This window comes from Pezoporus occidentalis, unplaced genomic scaffold (genome assembly GCF_034315485.1).
Source record: "Pezoporus occidentalis ecotype Australia unplaced genomic scaffold, CSIRO_AGI_Poc_V1 ctg487, whole genome shotgun sequence".
Classification (NCBI taxonomy): Eukaryota; Metazoa; Chordata; class Aves; order Psittaciformes; family Psittacidae; genus Pezoporus; species Pezoporus occidentalis.
In genome coordinates, this window is record NW_026915821.1 from 35,882 (window position 1) to 58,351 (window position 22,470).

At 57.1% G+C, this 22,470-nt stretch overlaps 1 protein-coding gene across 2 annotated transcripts; it reads left to right on the forward strand.

The window, feature by feature from the left end:
- The first annotated feature begins 4,803 nt into the window (after window positions 1-4,803).
- On the forward strand, window positions 4,804-20,999 carry SIPA1L3 (signal induced proliferation associated 1 like 3). 2 transcript variants are annotated; one of them, XM_062636615.1, is made up of 20 exons: window positions 4,804-6,261; window positions 6,361-6,491; window positions 6,581-6,769; window positions 6,843-7,017; window positions 7,102-7,205; window positions 7,302-7,459; window positions 7,632-8,208; window positions 9,172-9,446; window positions 10,581-10,781; window positions 12,214-12,354; window positions 12,490-12,578; window positions 12,657-12,757; window positions 12,840-13,156; window positions 13,275-13,449; window positions 14,520-14,597; window positions 15,465-15,657; window positions 17,560-17,679; window positions 19,081-19,180; window positions 19,298-19,379; window positions 20,595-20,999. In XM_062636615.1, the coding sequence occupies exons 1-20, from the start codon at window positions 4,932-4,934 to the stop codon at window positions 20,742-20,744; spliced, it is 4,686 nt and encodes a 1,561-aa protein (XP_062492599.1). In that variant the 5' UTR covers window positions 4,804-4,931; the 3' UTR covers window positions 20,745-20,999. The 2 variants fall into 2 exon arrangements, with proteins under 2 accessions (XP_062492599.1, XP_062492598.1); XM_062636614.1 differs by having other exon boundaries at window positions 12,490-12,757.
- The last annotated feature ends 1,471 nt before the right edge of the window (window positions 21,000-22,470 follow it).

A 22,470-nucleotide genomic window follows, 5' to 3' on the forward strand; every position in this document is an offset into this window, starting at 1 on the left:
AATGGGGCTGACTGCGACCCTCATAGGGTCCAGTGGGGCTGACGGCGACCCACATAGGGTCCAATGGGGCTGACGGCGACCCTCATAGGGTCCAGTGGGGCTGACGGCAGCCCACATAGGGTCCAGTGGGGCTGACGGCGACCCTCCTAGGGTCCAATGGGGCTGACGGCGACCCCCATAGGGTCCAATGGGGCTGATGGCAGCCCCCATAGGGTCCAATGGGGCTGACGGCGACCACCATAGGGTCCAGTGGGGCTGACGGCGACCCTCATAGGGTCCAATGGGGCTGACGGCGACCACCATAGGGTCCAGTGGGGCTGACGGCAGCCCCGATAGGGTCCAGTGGGGCTGACGGCGACCCTCATAGGGTCCAGTGGGGCTGACGGCGACCCTCATAGGGTCCAGTGGGGCTGACGGCAGCCCCCATAGGGTCCAGTGGGGCTGACGGCAGTCCCCATAGGGTCCAATGGGGCTGACGGCGACCCTCATAGGGTCCAATGGGGCTGATGGCAGCCCCCATAGGGTCCAGTGGGGCTGACGGCGACCCTCATAGGGTCCAGTGGGGCTGACGGCGACCCACATAGGGTCCAGTGGGGCTGACGGCGACCCTCATAGGGTCCAGTGGGGCTGACGGCAGCCCCCATAGGGTCCAGTGGGGCTGACGGCAGTCCCCATAGGGTCCAGTGGGGCTGACGGCGACCCTCATAGGGTTCAGTGGGGCTGACGGCAGCCCCCATAGGGTCCAGTGGGGCTGACGGCGACCCCCATAGGGTCCAGTGGGGCTGACGGCGACCCTCATAGGGTCCAGTGGGGCTGACGGCGACCCTCATAGGGTCCAGTGGGGCTGACGGCAGCCCCCATAGGGTCCAGTGGGGCTGACGGCAGTCCCCATAGGGTCCAGTGGGGCTGACGGCGACCCTCATAGGGTCCAATGGGGCTGACACCAGCCCCCCCCCATAGAGCAGAGCCCCCTTTTTACCCGCGGGACCCTCTGCGGAGCGCGCCCTTTATGCAAATACCCCTCCCAATCAGACGCCACAGCGTGGGCGGGGCGCGCCCCCTCCCTCCCTTCCCCCGTATGCAAATCACCATCCCCGTTCCCTTCTCTCATTGGCTACACGGCGAAGGCGAAGCCCCTCCCTCCTCTTCCGCCGCCGCCGCCGCCGTCCCGCGCCGCCGATTGGCTCCTGCGCTCGCGCCGCGGGGTGAGTGACTCCCCCCCCCCCTCCCCTCTTCCTCCCTCAGTCCCCCCCTGAGGCTCGGGGGGGACGGACGGGGAGGGGGGGGCTCTGCCGCCGCTGCCACCACCACCACCGCCACCACCGAGCTCCGATCAGGCCTGGGCCTTTCCGGGGCCTCGAGGGTAACGGGAGAGGTGTCCCCGCTTCAACCTCCGGGTCCCCGTTTATTGGGGGGGGGCTGCCGGGAGTTGTAGTGCTGGGAGCAGGCCGCAGGGGTAGGCCGTGGGGAGGGGGGGGACTACAACTCCCAGCGGCCTTTGCGTTGAAGGGGGACGGACGGGACGGGCGACGACGACTGGGCCTTTAGGGGGGGTATTTGGGGTGTCCCCCCCCCCAAATGAGGCTGTTTCCCAACTTTCCTGCTGTTTATGGATCTATTCCCTCTTTTCCTCCCTCAGCACTGGACCAGGAGGGGTTGCGGTAGGTAAATCCATAGGGATCTGTGTATTATGGGGGGGGGGGTTTGGGCCCGGACTCAATGGGAGTCGTAGATTGAGCCCTTTGTTAAGGTGCAGCTGGGTTGTGGCTCCCAAATCCCCCTTTGCAACGCGTCCCGCTGGGATTCTGCCGTGGAAAACACCCGGAACTGCCCCAAATACCCCCGGAACTGCCCCAAAACCGCATTTAAGAACACCCAGAACCCTCCCCAAACCCACATTTACCCCCCCAAAACCCCATTTACCCCCCAAAACCCGCATTTACCCCCCCAAAACCCCATTTACCCCCCCAAACCCCCATTTACCCCCCGAAACCCCCATTTACCCCCCAAACCCCCATTTACCCCCCAAAACCCCCATCTGCCCACCCAAAAAAACCTTTTTCCCCTCAAAAAGCCCCCATTCCCCCCAAATCCCTCATTTCTCCCCCCCAAAAAAAAACATTTCCCCCCAATTCCCCCCCAAAATCACATTTACCCAAAAAAGACCCCATTTCCTCCCCCCAAAAAAACCTTTCCCCCAATCCCTCATTTTATCCCCCCAAAACCCCCCATTTCTCCCCCCAAAAACCCATTTCCCCCCAAAAAAAAATTTCTCCCCCCAAATCCCTCATTTCCACCCAAAAAAAAAACTTCTTCCCCCCCCAAAAACCCTTCCCCCCCCCAAAAAAAAAGCCCCATTTCCCCCCAAATCCCTCATTTTCTCCCCCCAAAAAGCCCCATTTTTCCCCCCCCCCAACCCCTATTTCACCCCCAGGGCTGGGGGAATACCCCCATTCCCAAAGGTGGGAATTCTTTGGCCTTGTTTTGGGCTCAAAATGAGGCTTTTTGGGCATGGCAAAGGGCTTGTTTGGGGGGGGGGGGGGCACCCGTGAGGCGGGTATGGAGCTGGCAGCGCTTCCCGCTGCCTCCTGCGCGTTGGGACTTGCCTTTTCCTTCCCTTTTATCCCGGTTTTCCTTGGCTCTTGGGTTATTTAATGGGATTTGGGGGGGGGGGGGGTGCTCTTTAACAACTTCCTTTTCCCTTTGGATTTCATGGAGCGGTAATCCCGACTCCATCCCGAATCCAAGGTGGCCCTTGGATCTGTTGGCATTCCATTGGGAGCAGGGCGATCCCAGCGCTTTCAACCCTTCCTCTTTTCCTTCTCCCAGGATTCCTCCTCAAGCTTGGAGCTTGGGAATGCCATAGGAGCCTCCTCTTCCTCCTGCCCATCCCTGTTCTTCATCCCGACATCCAGGCCTCCCCGGGCTTCTTTGGACCTCAACACGCAGGGATTTATCCCAAGGGAAAGGGATTCACCGGGGGGATGTGACAAGCTCCTTCCTTTGGGATCATAATTCCTTTGGAATAGGCCAACCTCATCCAGAGACGCTGCTATCCCAGAGATCCCGGCCTTGGGAATCCAGGCAAGTAGGAATCGGTCCCTATTCCCAACCGTGTTGGTGTTGGAATGGTGTTCATTATCCCGTCTTCATCAGATAAAACCGGGAATCAAGGTCCAGGTTGGGATAGAGCCCTTCCTGTATTCCTGTTTTCCCTTTGGGATAATGAATGGTGTCCTCATTGCCCACTAATGATTATTGGGCTTTAACTACCCCCTCATTAAGCCCAGAATTCCCGAGCTTTTCCTTTAATTGCTTCCCTAATTACCCTTGCCTTTCCCTTTGGATGAGCACTGGGAAAACCGGGAAACACCACATCCCCCCCCCCATCCCAAAGAGTCTTTCTGGGGCCGTTTCATCCCAAAGGGAGCCTGGGATGGTGCTTTATTCCCTGTGGGAAGCCCTGAGGAAGGGAGGAGAAGCTCATGGTGGATTTGGGAATGAGCTGGGATCAAGCTGGAAGCGGAAAGGCCCCTGTGGGGGGTAAAATCCCGGGGTTGTAGTGGGAATTGGGTGGGATAAAGCTGGGAAGGGGTTAAATCCCATCCCACATCCCAAAGCAAAGCCTGTGGTTAACCATTAAAACCAATCTGGTTATTCATTAGCAGGGAAAGGGTTGGGCCCTGCTCCTGCAAATGCAGCAGGATGGGCCTCAACATTCCCAACTTTGGGATCAACTGGAGGAGCGGGATCAGCTGCAGGAGCAGGATCCATCTGGGGGGGGGGGTGTGTTGTTGAAGCCTTTTCCCTCATTTCTTATCCCAAAGGACATCCCAAGGGGGTGATGGAGCAGCTGGGGCGGTGTTCATCCCTCCACTGGGATCCCTTGGAATGCTTTGGGATCCATCGGTGCCGGTGAATCCGGTGTCGGAGCCACCAGGATTCCCCTTAAACTCCTGCAATGAATCCTTAGGGCTCCTTCTGCTTCCCTTTGGCACACAGAGCCCGGAGAGGGGGAGACTCTTCCCATATTTCCTAGGGAATAGGATGAGATTCCTGCTTGGATGGATTCCTGCTGGATAACGGAGGTGCTCCAGCGCTTTTGGTCTTCCCAAGCTTGATAGTGGAGGCTGGAAATGCCAAGTCGGGGGAGATTCCAGGAAGGAAAAGGGGGGGGGTATTCCCAAAACATGGAGCTGCTGTTGGGAAATGCAAGGCTGTTCCTGGTTTTCCATCAAAAGTAGCTCCAAATCCATTAAAAAAGGAAGGGGATGACAAGTTCTTCCATAGGGACGGAAAAGGTTGCCCTGAACCCTTCCCGTTGGGATCATACTGTATGGGAAGGGGGATCCCATCGTCCCTGGCTGCAGGTTTATGCTCCCATATCTTTTGGGAAGAGCATCCCGGGAATTTCATATCCTTGTGGGTACAAATCTCTTCCTGATGCTTCATCTCCATGTCCATAGAGACCTCAGAGCAACTCCCAGTGCCTGCAGGAGACCTGGAGCAGGGCTTTGGACACGGGATGGAGGGATGGGATGAGGAGATGATGGGCTCTTGGGATGAAGCTCTTCCCCATGAGGATGGGTTGGATGGAGCAGGTTGGGATGCTCCATCCCTGGCTGTGCCCAAGGAGCAGCCTGCCCTATGGCCGGTGTCCCTGTGGCTTGGATCTGGATGATTCCAGCTTCTTCCCATCCCATGGATCAGAGGGGACCATTACTGGTCATTCCCAACCCAAACTGGTGCTCCCCACCTCCAACCCCATGTCCCCCTCTCTTCTCTCTCTTCCCCACCCCAGGATGTCCCATCGGCTCTGAGTGCCACCACCATGCCCCACGGCATTCCCAGCCTTCCCGGCATTCCCAGCGGCGGCATCCCAGCGGCATTCCCGGCCTGGCAATGAACGGCTTCATCCCCGTCACCGGACCATGAGCTCCCACCGCCCGCCGCGCCATGAGGACACCGACGGTTCCCCAGCGCCCTTTTGGGTGCCCAATGGCAACGTGGTGCCAGCACCCCCCATGGCGGCACCTCCCGGGGCTGACCCCCCCCGCATGGTCCCTGTCCCCAAAATGGGGGTTCGTGCCCGCATCGCCGAGTGGCCCCCCAAGAGGGACCCCCCCAAGGAGCCTCCTCGGGAAGCAGCGGGAAGCCGGGATGCTCCTTGGAGCCGGAATGCGGCTCCCATCGGGCAGCAGCCCCTGGCGGGCGTCGCGGGTTTCAAAGCCCTGCAGCGCCTGGCGCGGCGGCGTTCCAAGGATGTGGAATTCCAAGAGGGATGGCCTCGATCCCCGGCCAAAGGTTTGGCACCGCTGCGACACCGGAGCAGCAGTGAGGTGACGTTGAGCGAGTGCGATCCCGAGGAGCCGACGGAGCCCCGAGGAGCCAAACTGGGAGGAGGAGGTGGGATATTCCGGGAATACGGCAGCACCTCCTCCATTGACATCCAGGGAATCTCGGAGCAAAGCTTCTTTGATATGCTCAATGAATTCCGCACCAAGAAGCCCGAGCGGCGAGCGGCGAGCCCAGAGCGTCTCGGAGAGGCCGGTTTTCCTATGGGATCATACCCCGGGATCAAAGCAGATGGCAGGAATGGAGCTCGGGATGAAGCATTGACCCAATCCAAGGAGAAACCCCGCCGGAGATGCCCCAAAGGTGACGCCGGCGCCGAATCCATCTTCAGGAAGCTCCGGAACGCCCGGAACGACGCGGAACCGGAGGAGCCGCGGGCACCGGAGCCGGGCAGGAGCTGGTGGTGCCAGAAGAGCTTTGCCCATTACGACGTCCAAAGCATCTTCTTCGACCTCAACGCCGTGGCCACCAACCGCGTGGTGGTGGCCCAACGCCGCAACACCACCACGGGCGCCTCGGCTGCCTCGGCCGCCCCGTCGGGAATGGGCTCGGATCCGGCCTTTCCCGGCACCGAGGATCCCAACTCGAAGGAGAACTTGGAGCACGACCTCGGCGATAACACCAGCAACGAGCTGCTCCTCAGTTGTCCCCATTTCCGCAACGAGATCGGTGGCGCCGGCGAGCGCAACGTCAGCTTCTCCAAAGCTTCCGGGGGATCTCCGGTCCTCCCCGTATCCGATGGGAGCTTCCCGGAGCCTATCCTGGATCCCCGGCCCACCAACGCTGCCATCTCGGTGCTGGAGGTGCCCAAGGAGCTGCAGAGGAACCCCAACCGCCTCAAGCACTACAGCGTGGAGCACGTGGACCTCGGTGCCCGCTACTACCGCGACCACTTCCATGGCAAAGGTGGGGTTTGGGGGGGGGTGTTGTGACAAGGGGGTTCCCAGCTCATCCCGATGCTCCTGATCCCCATTTTCTCCTCCATCCCTCTTTTATTCCTGGTAGAGCACTCGAATTACTTTGGAGTGGATGAGAAGCTCGGCCCGGTGGCCGTCAGCATCAAGCGGGAGAAGCTGGAGGACCACAAGGACCACGGCCCCCAATACCAGTACAGGATCATCTTCCGCACCAGTGAGGTACCGCATCCCGCTGGGATACCACAAACCCAGGATTGGGAAGCTGGATCCAGCCCTGCTTATCCCGTTTTCGATTGGTCTTTTCCCAGCTCATCACCCTCCGTGGCTCCATCCTGGAAGATGCCACCCCCACCACCACCAAGCACGGGACAGTGCGGGGCCTCCCGTTGAAGGATGCTCTGGAATACGTCATTCCCGAGCTCAACATCCACTGCCTGCGCTTGGCCCTCAGCACGCCCAAGGTCACCGAGCAGCTCCTCAAGCTCGATGAGCAAGGGGTGAGTAGAGGTAGGAACCAACGCTCCCGGAGCCGCTGGGATCCGGCGCCGCTTGATTCCCGTCTTCCCGCAGCTCTGCCGGAGGCACAAGGTGGGAATTCTCTACTGCAAAGCCGGGCAGAGCTCGGAGGAGGAGATGTACAACAACGAGGAGGCCGGTCCCCCCTTCGAGGAGTTCCTCATGCTCCTGGGGGAGAAGGTTTGCCTCAAGGCCTTCAGCAAGTACGCGGCCCAGCTGGACACCAAGAGTGAGTGACACCACGGGCTGGCACCGTGGGGCCACCGGAGATGCTGCCACCACCGCTCACTTGTCCCCTCTGCCGCCCTTGTAGCCGACTCCACCGGGACCCATTCCCTCTACACCACGTACCAGGACTATGAGATCATGTTCCACGTGTCCACCATGCTTCCCTACACTCCCAACAACAGGCAGCAGGTAACCCCCTCCATCCCCAGCAGCGCCTTCGTTGGGCTTCCCCCTCCTCTCCATCCGTAGGGATTTGCTCCTCTCCCTTCGTCTTCTCTCTTCCAGCTGCTGAGGAAGAGGCACATCGGGAATGACATCGTCACCATCATCTTCCAAGAACCTGGAGCGTTGCCTTTCACCCCTCAGAACATCCGTTCCCACTTCCAGCACGTCTTCATCATTGTCCGAGCCCACAATCCCTGCACGGAGAACGTCTCTTACAGGTGAGCTTCCAGCTGGATTTGGCCACCACATCCCAAATTTCCCCCTCTTGGAAGAGGAGACGTGGAGCTTCTCCCTTCGGAGCGGGCAAGAAGGGACCTAAATCCCAACCCTGAGCGGGGTTCCATGCTTTTAGCCACCTTAACCACCTTCCCTTCTCCATTCCTTCCCAAGCGTGGCCGTCACCAGATCCAAGGACGTCCCTTCCTTCGGTCCTCCCATTCCCAACGGCGTCACCTTCCGCAAATCCGACGTCTTCCGAGAGTTCCTCTTGGCCAAGGTGATCAACGCGGAGAACGCGGCTCACAAATCGGACAAGTTCCACACCATGGCCACCAGGACACGCCGGGAATACCTGAAGGACCTGGCTGAGAACTGGGTCACCAACACTCCCATCGACTCCACTGGGAAGTTCAACCTCATCTCCTTGGCTTCCAAGAAGAAGGAGAAGACCAAAGCACGGGTTGGGGCTGAGCAGCACAGCGCCGGGGCCATCTCCTGGCGTGTTTCCGCGTTGGATTTCGCCCGTGGAGCCGAGATCTCTTGTGCTTTGGGAATCTCCAATGAGTTCGTGGTCCTCCTGGATCTGGGAGCTAAAGAGGTGGTCTTCAACTGCTTCTGTGGGGACGTCATCGGGTGGACCGCCGATGCGGCCACCATCAAGATCTTCTATGGCCGAGGGGACCATATCTTCATCCGGGCCGGGGAAGGGGGTCCTGAGGACATCAAGGAGATCGTGCAGAGGTTGAAGGTGGGTTTCCAGGTGGAAGAACCATGGGCAGAGGTTGTGGAAGTGCTGCTTGGATGAGGGGTGATGGGGTGGAGCTGGGAGACGGGAAGTTGGGGTTGGATATAAGGAAGTTCTTCCTTATGAGGGTGATGGAAGTTGAGGTTGGATATAAGGAAGTTCTTCCTTATGAGGGTGGTGGGAGGGTGATAAGGGCTCTTCCTCATGAGTTGGAGGTTGGATATAAGGAAGTTCTTCCTTATGAGGGTGATGGGAAGTTGAGGTTGGATATAAGGAAGTTCTTCCCTATGAGGGTGATGGGAAGTTGAGGTTGGATATAAGGAAGCTCTTCCTCATGAGGGTGATGGGAAGTTGAGGTTGGATATAAGGAAGCTCTTCCTCATGAGGGTGATGGGAAGTTGAGGTTGGATATAAGGAAGCTCTTCCTCATGAGGGTGATGGGAAGTTGAGGTTGGATATAAGGAAGCTCTTCCTCATGAGGGTGATGGGAAGTTGAGGTTGGATATAAGGAAGTTTTTCCCTGTGAGGGTGATGGAAGTTGAGGTTGGATATAAGGAAGTTCTTCCTCATGAGGGTGATGGGAAGTTGAGGTTGGATATAAGGAAGTTTTTCCCTGTGAGGGTGGTGGGACACTGGAACAGGGGAAATTCAGGTTGGATATAGGGAAGTTCTTCCTTATATCCAACCTCAACTTCCCATCACTCTCATAATGAAGCTCTTCCCTGTGAGGGCAGAAGGACTGGGTCTGGCTTGAATGAAGGTGGTTTGGCTGCTCCATCCCTTGCCGTGCCCAAGCCCTGCTTGGAGCAATCTCCTCTATGGAATGCATCCCTCCCTCTGGAACTGGATCATCTCCAGCTCCATTCCAGCCCTAAACCTGGAGGCTGTCTCCTGCTGGGATGTGGATCCAGGACCACCCCGAGGAGGCTTTTAGGCCTCCAACCTCCTCCTTTCCCCCTTGCCAAGGTGATGACGGACGGCTGCGAGACGGTGGACATGACCCTGAGGAGGAACGGCCTGGGCCAGCTGGGCTTCCACGTCAAGTACGATGGGACGGTGGCCGAGGTGGAGGACTACGGCTTCGCCTGGCAAGCGGGCCTGCGGCAAGGCAGCCGCCTGGTGGAGATCTGCAAGGTGGCCGTGGTCACCCTCAACCACGACCAGATGATCGACCTGCTCCGCACCTCCGTCACCGTCAAGGTGGTCATCATCCCGCCCCATGAGGATGGGGCTCCTCGGAGGTAGGTGATGGCGATGATGGGGATGGTCCTCCATGGAGCCCATGTCTTCCAGTTGGGTTGGTGATGGTCCTTCATGGAGCCCATGTCTTCCAGTTAGGTTGGCGATGGTCCTCCATGGAGCCCATATCTCCCAGTTAGGTTGGTGATGGTCCTCCACAGAGGCCATGTCTTCCAGTTAGGTTGGCGATGGTCTTCTATGGAGCCCATATCTCTCAGTTAGGTTGATGATGGTCCTTCATGGAGCCCATGTCTCCCAGTTAGGTTGGAGATGGTCCTCCATGGAGCCCATGTCTCCAAGTTAGGTTGGAGATGGTCCTCCAATGAGCCCGTGTCTTCCAATTAGGTTGATGATGGTTCTCCATGGAGCCCATGTCTTCCAGTTAGGTTGGCGATGGTCCTCCATGGAGCCTGTGTCTTCCAATTAGGTTGATGATGGTTCTCCATGGAGCCCATGTCTTCCAGTTAGGTTGGCGATGGTCCTCCATGGAGCCCGTGTCTTCCAATTAGGTTGATGATGGTTCTCCATGGAGCCCGTGTCTTCCAGTTAGGTTGGCGATGGTTCTCCATGGAGCCCATGTCTTCCAGTTAGGTTGGCGATGGTCCTCCATGGAGCCCGTGTCTTCCAATTAGGTTGATGATGGTTCTCCATGGAGCCCGTGTCTTCCAGTTAGGTTGGCGATGGTCCTCCATGGAGCCCATGTCTTCCAGTTAGGTTGATGATGGTTCTCCATGGAGCCCATGTCTTCCAGTTGCCACCAATGGGAGAACATCCCCTTTGTGTTGGGCAATAGAGTGCCCAAAGGGTGTGGAGCCTTCCCAGTGGGATTTGAGGGTGGGGTATCCCAGTTTTCCAGTGCTGGTCACTGGTAATGGGGACTTAAAGAGCTACAGGAAAGGCATTGCTTGGGGGGCCTAAAGCTCTGCCCATGGCACTGGCTGCCTTTGGGTGCCCCATAAGTGCTGATCCCCATGTCTCTGTGCCCCATAAGTGCTGATCCCCATGGCTCTGTGCCCCATAAGTGCTGATCCCCATCGCTCGGTGCCCCATAAGTGCTGATCCCCATGGCTCCATGCCCCATAAGCGCCTCTTGCCACCAGCTCCCTGCCCTGAGCCCCGCTCCCTGTGCTTGGCAGGGGCTGGTCCGAGTGCGTGTCCCTGGGCAGCACGGAGCCCAGGGAGGAGCCGGAGCGGGGGGGCTGCCCGGCGCGCCCCCCATACCGCAGCAGCGCCGCATGGCAATGGAGCTCCTCGGCCTCCCACAGCACCAGCCTCGGCCCCACAGCGCCCCACGGCCGCCCCGGCAAGCAGGCGGTGCTGCCGCCCCATGGCAAGAGGTGAGTGACCGCAGCACCCCCACCATGACACCATCACCATGATAACATCACCATGGTACCATCACCATGACACCATCACCATGGCACCATTGCCATGGCACCATCACCATGGCAGCACCACCATGATAACATCACCATGGCAGTACCACCATGACATAATCACCACGACACCATCGCCATAACATCGCCATGACACCATCGCCATGGCAGCGCCACCATGACACCATCACCATGATAACATCACCATGGTACCATCACCATGGCAGCACCACCATGACACCATCACCATGGCACCATTGCCATGGCACCATCACCATGATAACGTCACCATGGCACCATCACCATGACACCATCGCCATGATAACATTTCCATGACACCTTCACCATGATAACATCACCATGGCACCATCGCCATGGCACCCTCACCATGGCAGTACCACCGTGGCACAATTACCATGGCACCATCGCCATGCTAGCATCACCATGGCAGCACCACCATGACACCATCACCATGATAACATCACCATGGCACAATCACCATGACACCATCACCATGCTAGCATCACCATGACAACATCGCCATGGCACCATCACCATGGCAGCACCATCATGACACCATCACCATGATGCCATCGCCATGGCACCATCACCATGACAGCACCACCCTGGCATCATCACCATGGCACTATCACCATGACACCATCACCGTGACACAATCACCATCGCCATGGCACCATCACCATGGCACCATCATCACCAACCTCTTATAGAGTCACCAAATGGATTGGGTTGGAAATGACCTTAAGCTCATCCAGCTCCAACCCCTGCCATGGGCAGGGATGCCTCACACTGGACCAGGTTGCCCAAGTCCCCTCCAACCTGGCCTTGGACACTGCCAGGGATGGGGCATTCACCACTTCTCCATTCACCCCATTCCAGTGTCCCACCACCCTCCCTTCCTTATCTCCAGCCTGAACTTCCCTATTCCAGTTGGAACCCATCACCCCTTGTCCTATCGCTCCAATCCCTGCTGGTGGTCCCTCTCCAGCATCCTTGTGACCCCCTTCAGACCCTGGAGGTCTGAAGGTCTCCACTCACCTCTCCTCCAGCCCCAATGTTCTCAGCCCCTCCTCATCCTCATGGCCTCCTTTGGACTTGCTCCAGCAGCTCCATGTCCTCCTCATGTCGAGGACTCCCCAGGATCCAAGTGGAGCTATTGGGCTGCATCAATAGGACCATGGCCAGTAGGTCATGGAGGGGATCCCACTTGGATACCGCATCCCGTGTCCTCAACGTAAGGACACGGAGCTGTTGGACTGTGACCTGTCCTTGCCCATGACAGAGGGTTTGAACTGGGAGATCTGAAAGTCCTTCCCACCCCAACCCATTCCCTGCTTCCCTGCCTTTTTCCCACATGGATCCATGGAGCCAGGCCGCTGAGCTTCCCAGAGACACCGCATCCCTCCTCCTCCTCCTCATCCCCATCGGAGCGGCCGCAGCCGTACCGGCAACCATCGGGCAGCTTCTCCGCACCGGGCAGCACCTTCACTCGCTATAAACCATCCCCAGAGAGGTGGGTGACACCATGGGGACCCCCCCCCCACACACACTGTGTCCCATAGGGGTGGGTGGCACCATGGCGACCCCATAGTGGGGGGGGGGGGGTTGGCACCGTTTTAGGGTGGTTTAACCCCCATTCCCGTTACAGGTTTGGGGCAGCAGCGGAGCCACCCGATGGCGATTCCTCCTCGGGGGGGGTCAGCAGCCACGAGAGCACCATGGAGCGGCACAACCCGGGTACGGTGACCCCGGTGTCCCCCCCCGAGGCCACCGGGGCCTTTATGGTGACACCGACCCAACGGGGACTCATTGCAGAGCCCCTGTGGCACGTGCCAGCGCAGCCCCGCTTGCCAACAGGCAGGAGAAGCAGCAAACAGGAGGTGGCCGGGATGGATTCTCCCAAGCGGCATTCCAAGGTGAGGCACTGGGGTGATCCCAAGGTGGGGGGGGGGGGGGGGTTAGGGAACACCAAGGTGATGCTGTGGGGGTGCCCCATAGGGTGAGGCACCATATTCCAGCCATTCCAGCACCACCACGCTCTCCAGCACCGCCTCGAGCGACGAGCGCTGGTTCGACATTCCCGATGCCACCGACGGCGCCGAATTCCCGGATCCTTTCCCCAAAAGCAGCGCCAACGACAGCGGCATCGACACCCCCAAACCACCACCACCACCCCCCCGCCCGCTATCCCAAAGGGATAAGGGCCCCAAACCCATAGGGGCTCCAGGGGACGATGCCACCGCCACCACCAAGGGGGACCCATCACCCCCCAGCACAAGCTACAGGCACAAAGCAGGGACCCCCCCCCAACCCAGGTGAGCCCCCCCCAACTAGGGGTGTGTCCCCCACTATATTGGGCCCCCCTATCATTATGGGGGGGGGGTGTACCTACATCCCCATCCTAACCATGAGCTTCCATCCTCTTCCTCATAGTTCCAACCCACGGATGGGGTATCCTGGCTATGGCACCCCCACAACTGAAGCCCCCCGGGGGGGGGCCCAGCTCTCAGCTTCCATCCCCAAATCCTTCTTTTCCAAGCAGCCGGTCAGGAATAAACAAGCCACGGGCTGGAAAAGGGCTGAGGAGAAGCCTGAACCCCAAAAGTGGGTGCTGGGGGGGGGGGTAGGACCCATAAAAGTGGGTGATGGGGGGAGCAGGACCCAATAGTAGGTGCTGGGGGGGGGGTTAGGACCACAAAAGGAGGTGATGGGGTGATGATGTTGGGAGATGATGGGGATGATGATGATGGGGTGATTTGGGGTGATGTTGGAGTTCAGGGGGGGTCCCACATCCATGTGCTCCCCCCCCCTCCATGGTCCTAGGCAGGTGGAGGCCTGTTGAGGTGATGGGATCATGATGGGTTGATGATGTTGGGGTGATGTTGGGATGATGATGATGGGTGATTTTTGGGGTGATGATGATGATGGGGTGATGATGTTGGGGTGATGATGATGGGTGATATTGGGGGTGATGTTGGGGATGATATTGGGGTGGTGATGTTGAGGTGATGTTGGGATGATGACGTTGGGATGATGACGTTGGGATGATGACGTTGGGATGATGACGTTGGGATGATGATGACGTGGGGATGATGATGACGGGATGATGGGGTGATGTTGGAGTGATGATGGCTGATTTTGGGGGTGATGATGGGGATGTGATGTTGGGGATGATATTGGGGTGATGATAGGGTGATGTTGGGTTGATGTTGAGGTGATGTTGGGATGATGATGATGGGATGATGAGGATGATGACGTTGGGATGATGATGACGTTGGGATCATGTTGGGATGATGATGATGGGATGATGATGACGTTGGGATGATGGGGTGATGTTGGGATGATGATGTTGGGGTGATGATGTTGGGGATGATATTGGGGTAATGATAGGGTGATGTTGGGTTGATGTTGAGGTGATGTTGGGATGATGATGATGGGTGATTTTGGGGGTGATGATGATGTTGGGATGATGATGTTGGGGATGATATTGGGGTGTTGATGGGGTGGTGTTGGGTTGATGATGATGGGGTGATGATGGGGGTGGTGATGTTGGGGATGATATTGGGGTAATGATAGGGTGATGTTGGGTTGATGGCAGGTGGAGGCCACCCCGATGATGACGTGTTGGGCAGCCCCGGCTCCGGGCGATGTTGGGTTGATGCGATCCCCCCGCAGGAGGTGATGAAGTTGGGTGAGGATGACCTCAAGAAGCTCATCATCATGGACACCACCAGCCCGGAGCCGGAGCGCGCCCCGGTGAGCCCGGAATGCCATGGCTAAGGGGCCTCCAAACACAACCAGGGGGGCCAACCATGACCAGTGGGGTCCAACCACGACCAGTGGGGTCCGACCATAACCAATGGGGCTCCAAACATGATCTGGGGGGCTCCAACCATGACCAGTGGGGGTTCAACCATGACCAGAGGGGTTCCAACCACAACCAGTGAGGGTCCAGTCATGACCAGTGGGGGTCCAACCATGAACGGTGGAGATTCAACCATGACTAGTGGGGGTCCAACCACAACCAATGGGAGATCAGCCACGACCAATGGGGTCCAACCATGACCAGGGATGGTCCAACCATGACCAAGGGGGGTCCAACCATGACCAGGGATGGTCCAACCACGACCAAGGGGGGTGCAACCACGACCAATGGGGGTCCAACCACGACCAATGGGGGTCCAACCACGACCAATGGGGATCCAACCACAACCAATGGGGATCCAACCACGACCAATGGGGATCCAACCACGACCAATGGGGATCCAACCATGACCAATGGGGATCCAACCATGACCAGTGGCAGTCCAACCATGACTAGGGATAGTTCAGCCATGACCAATGGGGGTCCAACCATGACCAATGATAGTCCAACCACAACCAATGGAGTTTCAACCATGACCAATGGGGGTCCAACCATGAACAGGGATGGTTCAGCCATGTCAAATGGGAGTCCAACCATGACCAGTGGGGGTCCAAGCATGGTTCAACTGTGACCAATGGGTTCCAACCATGACCAGGGATGGTTCAACCATGACCAGTGGGGGTCCAACCATGACCAATGGGGCTTCAACCACAACCAGGTGCTCATCCCCCCCCCCACCACCCTCTTTTCCCCCCTAGACCCCCCCCAAGGGGCTCCAGAGGACCCTGTCAGATGAAAGCCTCTGTGGTGGGCGCCGGGAACCCGCTTACACCAGTGGGAGCCCAGTGCTGGAAGCAGAGGGGGGCTTTGGGAGCACGTACCCCTCCAGCACCCTGCCCAACCGCCGCCAGCACCCAGCCACCACCAACGGGGGCCTCCACGACAAGAAGGGTGAGTGCTGGAATCAGTGGGGAGATCCCATAGGACACAATGGGGAGATCCCATAGGACACAGTGGGGAGCTCCCATAGGACACAGTGGGGAGCTCCCATAGGACACAGTGGGGAGCTCCCATAGGACACAGTGGGGAGCTCCCATAGGACACAGTGTGGAGATCCCATAGGACACAACGGGGAGCTCCCATAGGACACAGTGGGGAACTCCCATAGGACACAATGGGGAGATCCCATAGGGCACAATGGGGAGATCCCATAGGACACAGTGGGGAGCTCCCATAGGACACAGTGGGGAGATCCCATAGGACACAATGGGGAGCTCCCATAGGACACAGTGCGGAGATCCCATAGGACACAGTGGGGAGCTCCCATAGGACACAGTGCGGAGATCCCATAGGACACAGTGGGGAGCTCCCATAGGACACAGTGTGGAGATCCCATAGGACACAATGGGGAGCTCCCATAGGACACAATGGGGAGCTCCCATAGGACACAATGGGGAGCTCCCATAGGACACAATGGGGAGCTCCCATAGGACACAATGGGGAGCTCCCATAGGACACAGTGGGGAGATCCCATAGGACACACTGGGGAGATCCCATAGGACACAGTGGGGAGATCCCATAGGACACAGTGGGGAGCTCCCATAGGACATAACTGGGAAGTTTTGGGATGGTTTTTGGTGGTTTTAGGGTGTTTGGGGGGCAGTTTTGGGGTGTTTGGGGATGGTTTTGTGTGGTTTTAGGGTGTTCAGGGGGCATTTTTGGTGTATTTGGGGATGGTTTTGGGTGGGTTTGGGGTGTTTCGGGGTGGTTTTGGGTGGGTTTAGGGTGTTTTGGGGTGTTTGGGGATGGTTTTGGGTGGTTTTAGGGTGTTTGGGGGCATTTTTGGCGTGTTTGGGGATGGGTTTGGGTGGGTTTGGGGTGGTTTGGGGTGTTTGAGGATGGTTTGGGGTGGTTTTAGCGTGTTTCGGGGTGGTTGGGGTTGGTTTTGGGTGGGTTTGGAGTGTTTTGGGGTGGTTTTAGGGTGTTTGGGGGTGGTTTGGGGTGTTTGGGGATGGTTTTGGGTGGTTTTAGGGTGTTTGGGGTTGGTTTTGGGTGGTTTTAGGGTGTTTGGGGGCATTTTTGGCGTGTTTGGGGATGGTTTTGGGTGGGTTTGGGGTGTTTGGGGATGGTTTTGGGTGGTTTTAGGGTGTTTGGGGGCATTTTTGGCGTGTTTGGGGATGGTTTTGGGTGGGTTTGGGGTGTTTGGGGATGGTTTTGGGTGGGTTTAGGGTGTTTTGGGGTGTTTGGGGATGGTTTTGGGTGGTTTTAGGGTGTTTGGGGGCATTTTTGGCGTGTTTGGGGATGGTTTTGGGGATGGTTTTGGGGTGGTTTGGGGTGTTTGAGGATGGTTTGGGGTGGTTTTAGCGTGTTTCGGGGTGGTTGGGGATGGTTTTGGGTGGGTTTGGAGTGTTTTGGGGAGGTTTGGGGTTGTTTTAGGGTGTTTGGGGTGGTTTTAGGGTGTTTGGGGTTGGTTTTGGGTGGTTTTAGGGTGTTTGGGGGCATTTTTGGCATGTTTGGGGATGGTTTTGGGTGGGTTTGGGGGGTTTCGGGATGGTTTTGGGTGGTTTTAGGGTGTTTGGGGGTGGTTTGGGGTGGTTTTGGGTGGTTTTGGGGTGTTTTGGGGGTGTTTCAGGGGTGGTTTTGGGGTGGTTTTGGGTGGGCATTTTTGGGGTGTTTGGGGATGGTTTTGGGTGGTTTTAGGGTGGTTTTGTGTGGTTCTAGGGTGGTTTTGTGTGGTTTTAGGGTGTTTTGGGGTGGATTTAGGGTGTTTTGGGGTGGTTTGGAGTGTTTTGGGATGGTTTTAGCGTGATTTTGGCATGGTTTTGGGTGCCAATGGTCCCCATGTCCCTGCAGGCCCCATCTCTGCCTCGGAGCTCTCCCTGCGCCGCGTGGATCCCGGGATGATGCCGCTGCCGGACACGGCCACGGGGCTGGAATGGGCCAGCCTGGTCAATGCAGCCAAGGCCTATGAAGGTACCAACGTCCCCCCCCAACTGCACCCTCAGCATGGGGTGGCTTTGGGGGTGCTGGGGTGGCTTTGGGGGTATAAAGGGAGGGGTTTGGGGGGGTTTGGGATGGTTTTGGGGGTGTTTCAGGCTGGTTTGGGGGTGTTTTGGGGTGTTTCATGGTATTTAGGGCTGTTTTGGGGCTGGTTTGGGCTATTTAGGGGGTGTTTGGGGCTATCTGTGGGGTGGGTTTGGCTGTTTTGAGGGTGTTTTGGGCTGGTTTGGGCTATTTTGGGGGTGGTTGGGGCTATCTGTGGGGTGGTTTTAGCTGTTTTGGAGGTGTTTGGGGTTGGTTTGGGCTGATTTGGGTGTGGGTTTGTGTTTTGGGGTGGTTTTAGCTGTTTTGGAGGTGTTTGGGGCTGGTTTGGGCTGGTTTGGGTGTGGGTTTGAGTGTGTTTTGGGCTGTTTTGGCCTGTTTTAGGATGCTTTTGGGGTATTTTGGGCTGGTTTTGGGGTAGTTTGGGCTGTTTTTGGGATGGTTGGAGCTGGTTTGGGGGGTGTTTTGGGGTATTTTGGTCTGTTTTGGGGCTGTTTTGGCCTGGTTCTCGGGGTGGTTTGGGCTACTTTGGGCTGGTTTAGGGGTGTTTTAGGGTGGTTTATGGTGTTTTGGGGGTATTTCAGGGTGTTTTGGGGGTTTTAAACTGTTGTGGAGGGGGTTTGGGCTGGTTTTGGGGTGGTTTGAGCTGTTTCACGGGTGTTTTGGGCTGGGTTTGGGGGGTTTCAGACTGCTTTGTGGGTGTTTTGGGGTGGTTTGGGGGTGCTGTAGGGGTGTTGTAGGGGTGTTTTGGAGTGTTTTGGGGTGTTTTGGGCTAGCTTGGGGGTATTTTGGGCTGGTTTAGGGGTATTTTGGGCTGGTTTGGGGTATTTTGGGCTGGTTTGGGCTGCTTTTGGGGTATTTTGGGCTGCTTTTGGGGTATTTTGGGCTGGTTTTGGGGTATTTTGGCCTGGTTTGGGCTGCTTTTGGGGTATTTTGGGCTGGTTTGGGCTGGTTTTGGGGTATTTTGGCTAGTTTGGGGGTATTTTGGGCTGGTTTGGGCTGCTTTTGGGGTATTTTTTGCTGGTTTGGGGGTATTTTGGGCTGGTTTTGGGGTATTTTGGGCTGGTTTGGGCTGCTTTTGGGGTATTTTGGGCTGCTTTTGGGGTATTTTGGGCTGCTTTTGGGGTATTTTGGCTTGTTTAGGGGTATTTTGGGCTGATTTGAGCTGGTTTGGGGGTATTTTACCTGTTTTGGGCTGGTTCTGGGGTATTTTGGGCTGGTTTGGGCTGGTTTGGGGGTAGTTGGGGGTATTTGGGGCTGGTTTAGGGGTATTTTTTGCTGGTTTTGGGGTATTTGGGGCTGGTTTTGGGGTGCTGACTTCCCCCCCCCCAGTGCAAAGGGCCGTGTCCCTGTTCTCCCTCACGGAGCCGGTGCTGAGCCCCGACCTCCCCCTACCCCTGGAGAGGCCACGGGGGGGTGCGCCCCCCATCAGGTCCAGGGACCCCCCCTATATGGAGACCCCCCCATGTCCCCCTTGTATGTGGGGCTGGGACCCCCACATCCGGGTCTGGGATCCCACCCCCCCCATTGCCCTATGCCCCCCCCACAGCCCCCCCACAGCCTTGGACCTCCCCGAGAAGGTGTCGCAGCTCGAGGCCATGCTAAAGCAGCTCCACAGCGACCTCCAGAAGGTACCATTTTGGGGTGGTTTTGGGGTGTTTTGGGGTTCTGACCCTGTATCCCATAGGAGAAGCAGGGCAAGGTGGTTTTGGGCTGGGTTTTGGGGTGTTTTGGGTCTGTTTTGGGGCTCTGACCCTGTATCCCATAGGAGAAGCAGGACAAGGTGGTTTTGGGGTGTTTTGGGGTTGTTTGGGTTGTTTTTGACCTCCTTTGGGTCTTTTTTTGGGCCCTGCCGCTGTATCCCATAGGTGAAGCAGGACAAGGTGGTTTTGGGCTGGTTTTTGGGGTGTTTTGTGTTGTTATTGTCCTTTTTTAGGGCTGTTTTGGGGCTCTGACCCTGTATCCCATAGGTGAAGCAGGACAAGGTGGTTTTGGGCTGGTTTTTGGGGTGTTTTGGGTCTGTTTTGGGGCTCTGACCCTGTATCCCATAGCAGAAGGGGGATAAGGTGGTTTTGGGCTGGTTTTGGGGGTGTTTGTGGTTGGTTTTGGCCTGTTTTGGGTCTGTTTTGGGGCTCTGACCCTGTATCCCACAGGAGAAGAAGGACAAGGTGGTTTTGGGCTGTTTTCGGGGACTTTTGGGTTCTTTTTGGCCTGGTTTTGGGTCTGTTTTGGGGCTCTGACCTTGTATCCCACAGGAGAAAAAGGAGAAGGTGATTTTGGGGTGGTTTGGCCTTTTTTTTGTGCGTTTTGGGGCTCTGATGCTGTATCCCATAGGAGAAGCAGGACAAGGTGGTTTTGGGCTGGGCTGGGGTGGTGTTTTGGGGGACCCTGTATCCCATAGGATAAGCAGGACAAGGTGGTTTTGGGCTGGGTTTTAGGTGTTTCGGGTTGTTTTTTGCCTGTTTTGGTGCTATTTTGGGGTTCTGACCCTGTATCCCATAGGAGAAGCAGGACAAGGTGGTTTTGGGCTGGTTTTTGGGGTGTTTTTGGGGTGTTTTGGGGCTCTGACCCTGTATCCCATAGGAGAAGCAGGACAGGGTGGTTTTGGTGTGGTTTTCTTGTGTTTTTGGGGTGTTTTGGGGCTCTGACCCTGTATCCCATAGGAGAAGCAGGACAAGGTGGTTTTGGGCTTGTTTTGGGGGTGTTTTTGGGGTGTTTTGGGGGTGTTTTGGGGCTCTGACCCTGTATCCCATAGGAGAAGCAGGACAAGGTGGTTTTGGGCTGGGTTTTGGGGTGTTTTGGGGTGTTTTGGGTCTGTTTTGGGGCTCTGACCCTGTATCCCATAGGAGAAGCAGGACAAGGTGGTTCTCCAGGCCGAAGTGGCCAACCTGCGCCACAACAACCGGCGCCTGCAGCAGGAATCGCACTCGGCCGCGCGCCAGCTCCGCCGCTTCGCCCGCATCTTCTCCGGCACCGTGGACAAAGAGGAGCTGTGACCCCCCCTTGGGACAATGGCATTCCATAGGGAACACCGTCATTCCATAGGGAGCACTGTCATTCCATAGGGAACGCCGTCATTCCATAGGGAACAGTGTCATTCCATAGGGAACGCCGTCATTCCATAGGGAATGCTGGGATTCCATAAGGGACCCTGAGGATCTCGCATCTTCTTCAGCACCATGGACAAGGAGGAGCTGTGACCCCCCCCTTGGGACACTGGCATTCCATAGGGAGCACTGTCATTCCATAGGGAACGCCGTCATTCCGTAGAGAACGCCATCATTCCATAGGGAACACCGTCATTCCATAGAGAACGCCATCATTCCATAGGGAGCACTGTCATTCCATAGGGAACGCTGTCATTCCATAGGGAACGCTGTCATTCCATAGGGAACGCTGTCATTCCATAGGGAACGCCGTCATTCCATAGGGAACGCCGTCATTCCATAGGGAGCGCCGTCATTCCATAGGGAACGCCGTCATTCCATAGGGAACGCCGTCATTCCATAGGGAACGCCGTCATTCCATAGGGAACACTGGAATTCCACTGCTCTTCCATAAGGGACACTGAGGATCTTGCGTCTTCTCCGGCACCGTGGACAAAGAGGAGCTGTGACCCCCCTTGGGACAATGGCATTCCATAGGGAACGCCGGGATTCCATAGGGAACGCCGGGATTCCATACGGGGACGCTGCAGTTCCATAAGGGACATTAAGCATCTTGGATCTTCTCTGGTACTGTGGACAAAGAGGAGCTGTGACCCCCCCCCATAGGACACTGGGGACCCCCCTTGGACACTGGGATTCCATAGGGAGACACTGGGATTCCATAGGGAGACACTGTGAATCCATAGGGAGACACTGGGAATCCATAGGGAGACACTGGGATTCCATAAGGGACACTTGGCATCTCCAGTGCCTGGAGTGGATGGAGCCATAGGGGATGCCTCATGGGACTCATATAGGGGATGCTGTGTCCTCCTATGGACCACCCTATGGGGCTGAGGGGGTCTCTATGGGACCAAGGGTATCCCTATGGGGTTAGGAGCATCCCTATGGGGTTAGGAGCATCCTTATGGGGTTAGGAGCATCCCTATGGGGTTAGGAGCATCCCTATGGGGTTAGGAGCATCCATATAGGACATGGGGCTTCCATATGGGACCACCAGCATCCATCTAGGGCTGAGGGCCCCTCTATATGGGGCTGAGGGGCTCTATATGGGCCTACGAGCAGCATCCATATACAACATGGGACCAGCGGCAGCCGTATGGGACCAAGGGCCTCCAGATGGGACCACAAGCATCCATATGGGATTGAGGGCCTCTATATGAGGCTAGGAGCATCCATATGGGGCTAGGAGTATCCATATATGACATGGGACCTCCATATGGGACCACAAGCATCCATCTAGGGCTTAGGGCTGAGGACTTCCATATGTAGCTATGGGACTCCATATAGGACCAAGGGCCTCCATATGGGACCACGAGCATCTACATTGGGCTGAGGGCGTCCATATGGGGCCATGGGTTCCCATATGGGGCCATGGGCTTCCATATGGGCCTCTGTATGGGACCAAATGCAACTCTATGGGACCGTATGTGCATCCATATGGCACTGGGGACCTTCCCTATAGGGCTAGAGGGCATCCATATGGGGCTGAGAGCATCTCTGTGGGGCTGAGGACCAGCCCTTATGGGGCCACAAACCTCCCTAGGGGACTGAG

Excerpts from the sequence above, each read along its gene's own strand:
- SIPA1L3 (XM_062636614.1), top strand. The coding sequence starts at position 4,932 with ATGAGCTCCCACCGCCCGCCGCGCCATGAGGACACCGACGGTTCCCCA. Across the intron at positions 7,018-7,101 it reads GGCCCAGCTGGACACCAAGA|CCGACTCCACCGGGACCCAT; the intron begins GTGAGTGACACC and ends CCGCCCTTGTAG. Across the intron at positions 13,450-14,519 it reads AGCCTGAACCCCAAAAGTGG|GTGATGAAGTTGGGTGAGGA; the intron begins GTGCTGGGGGGG and ends CCCCCGCAGGAG.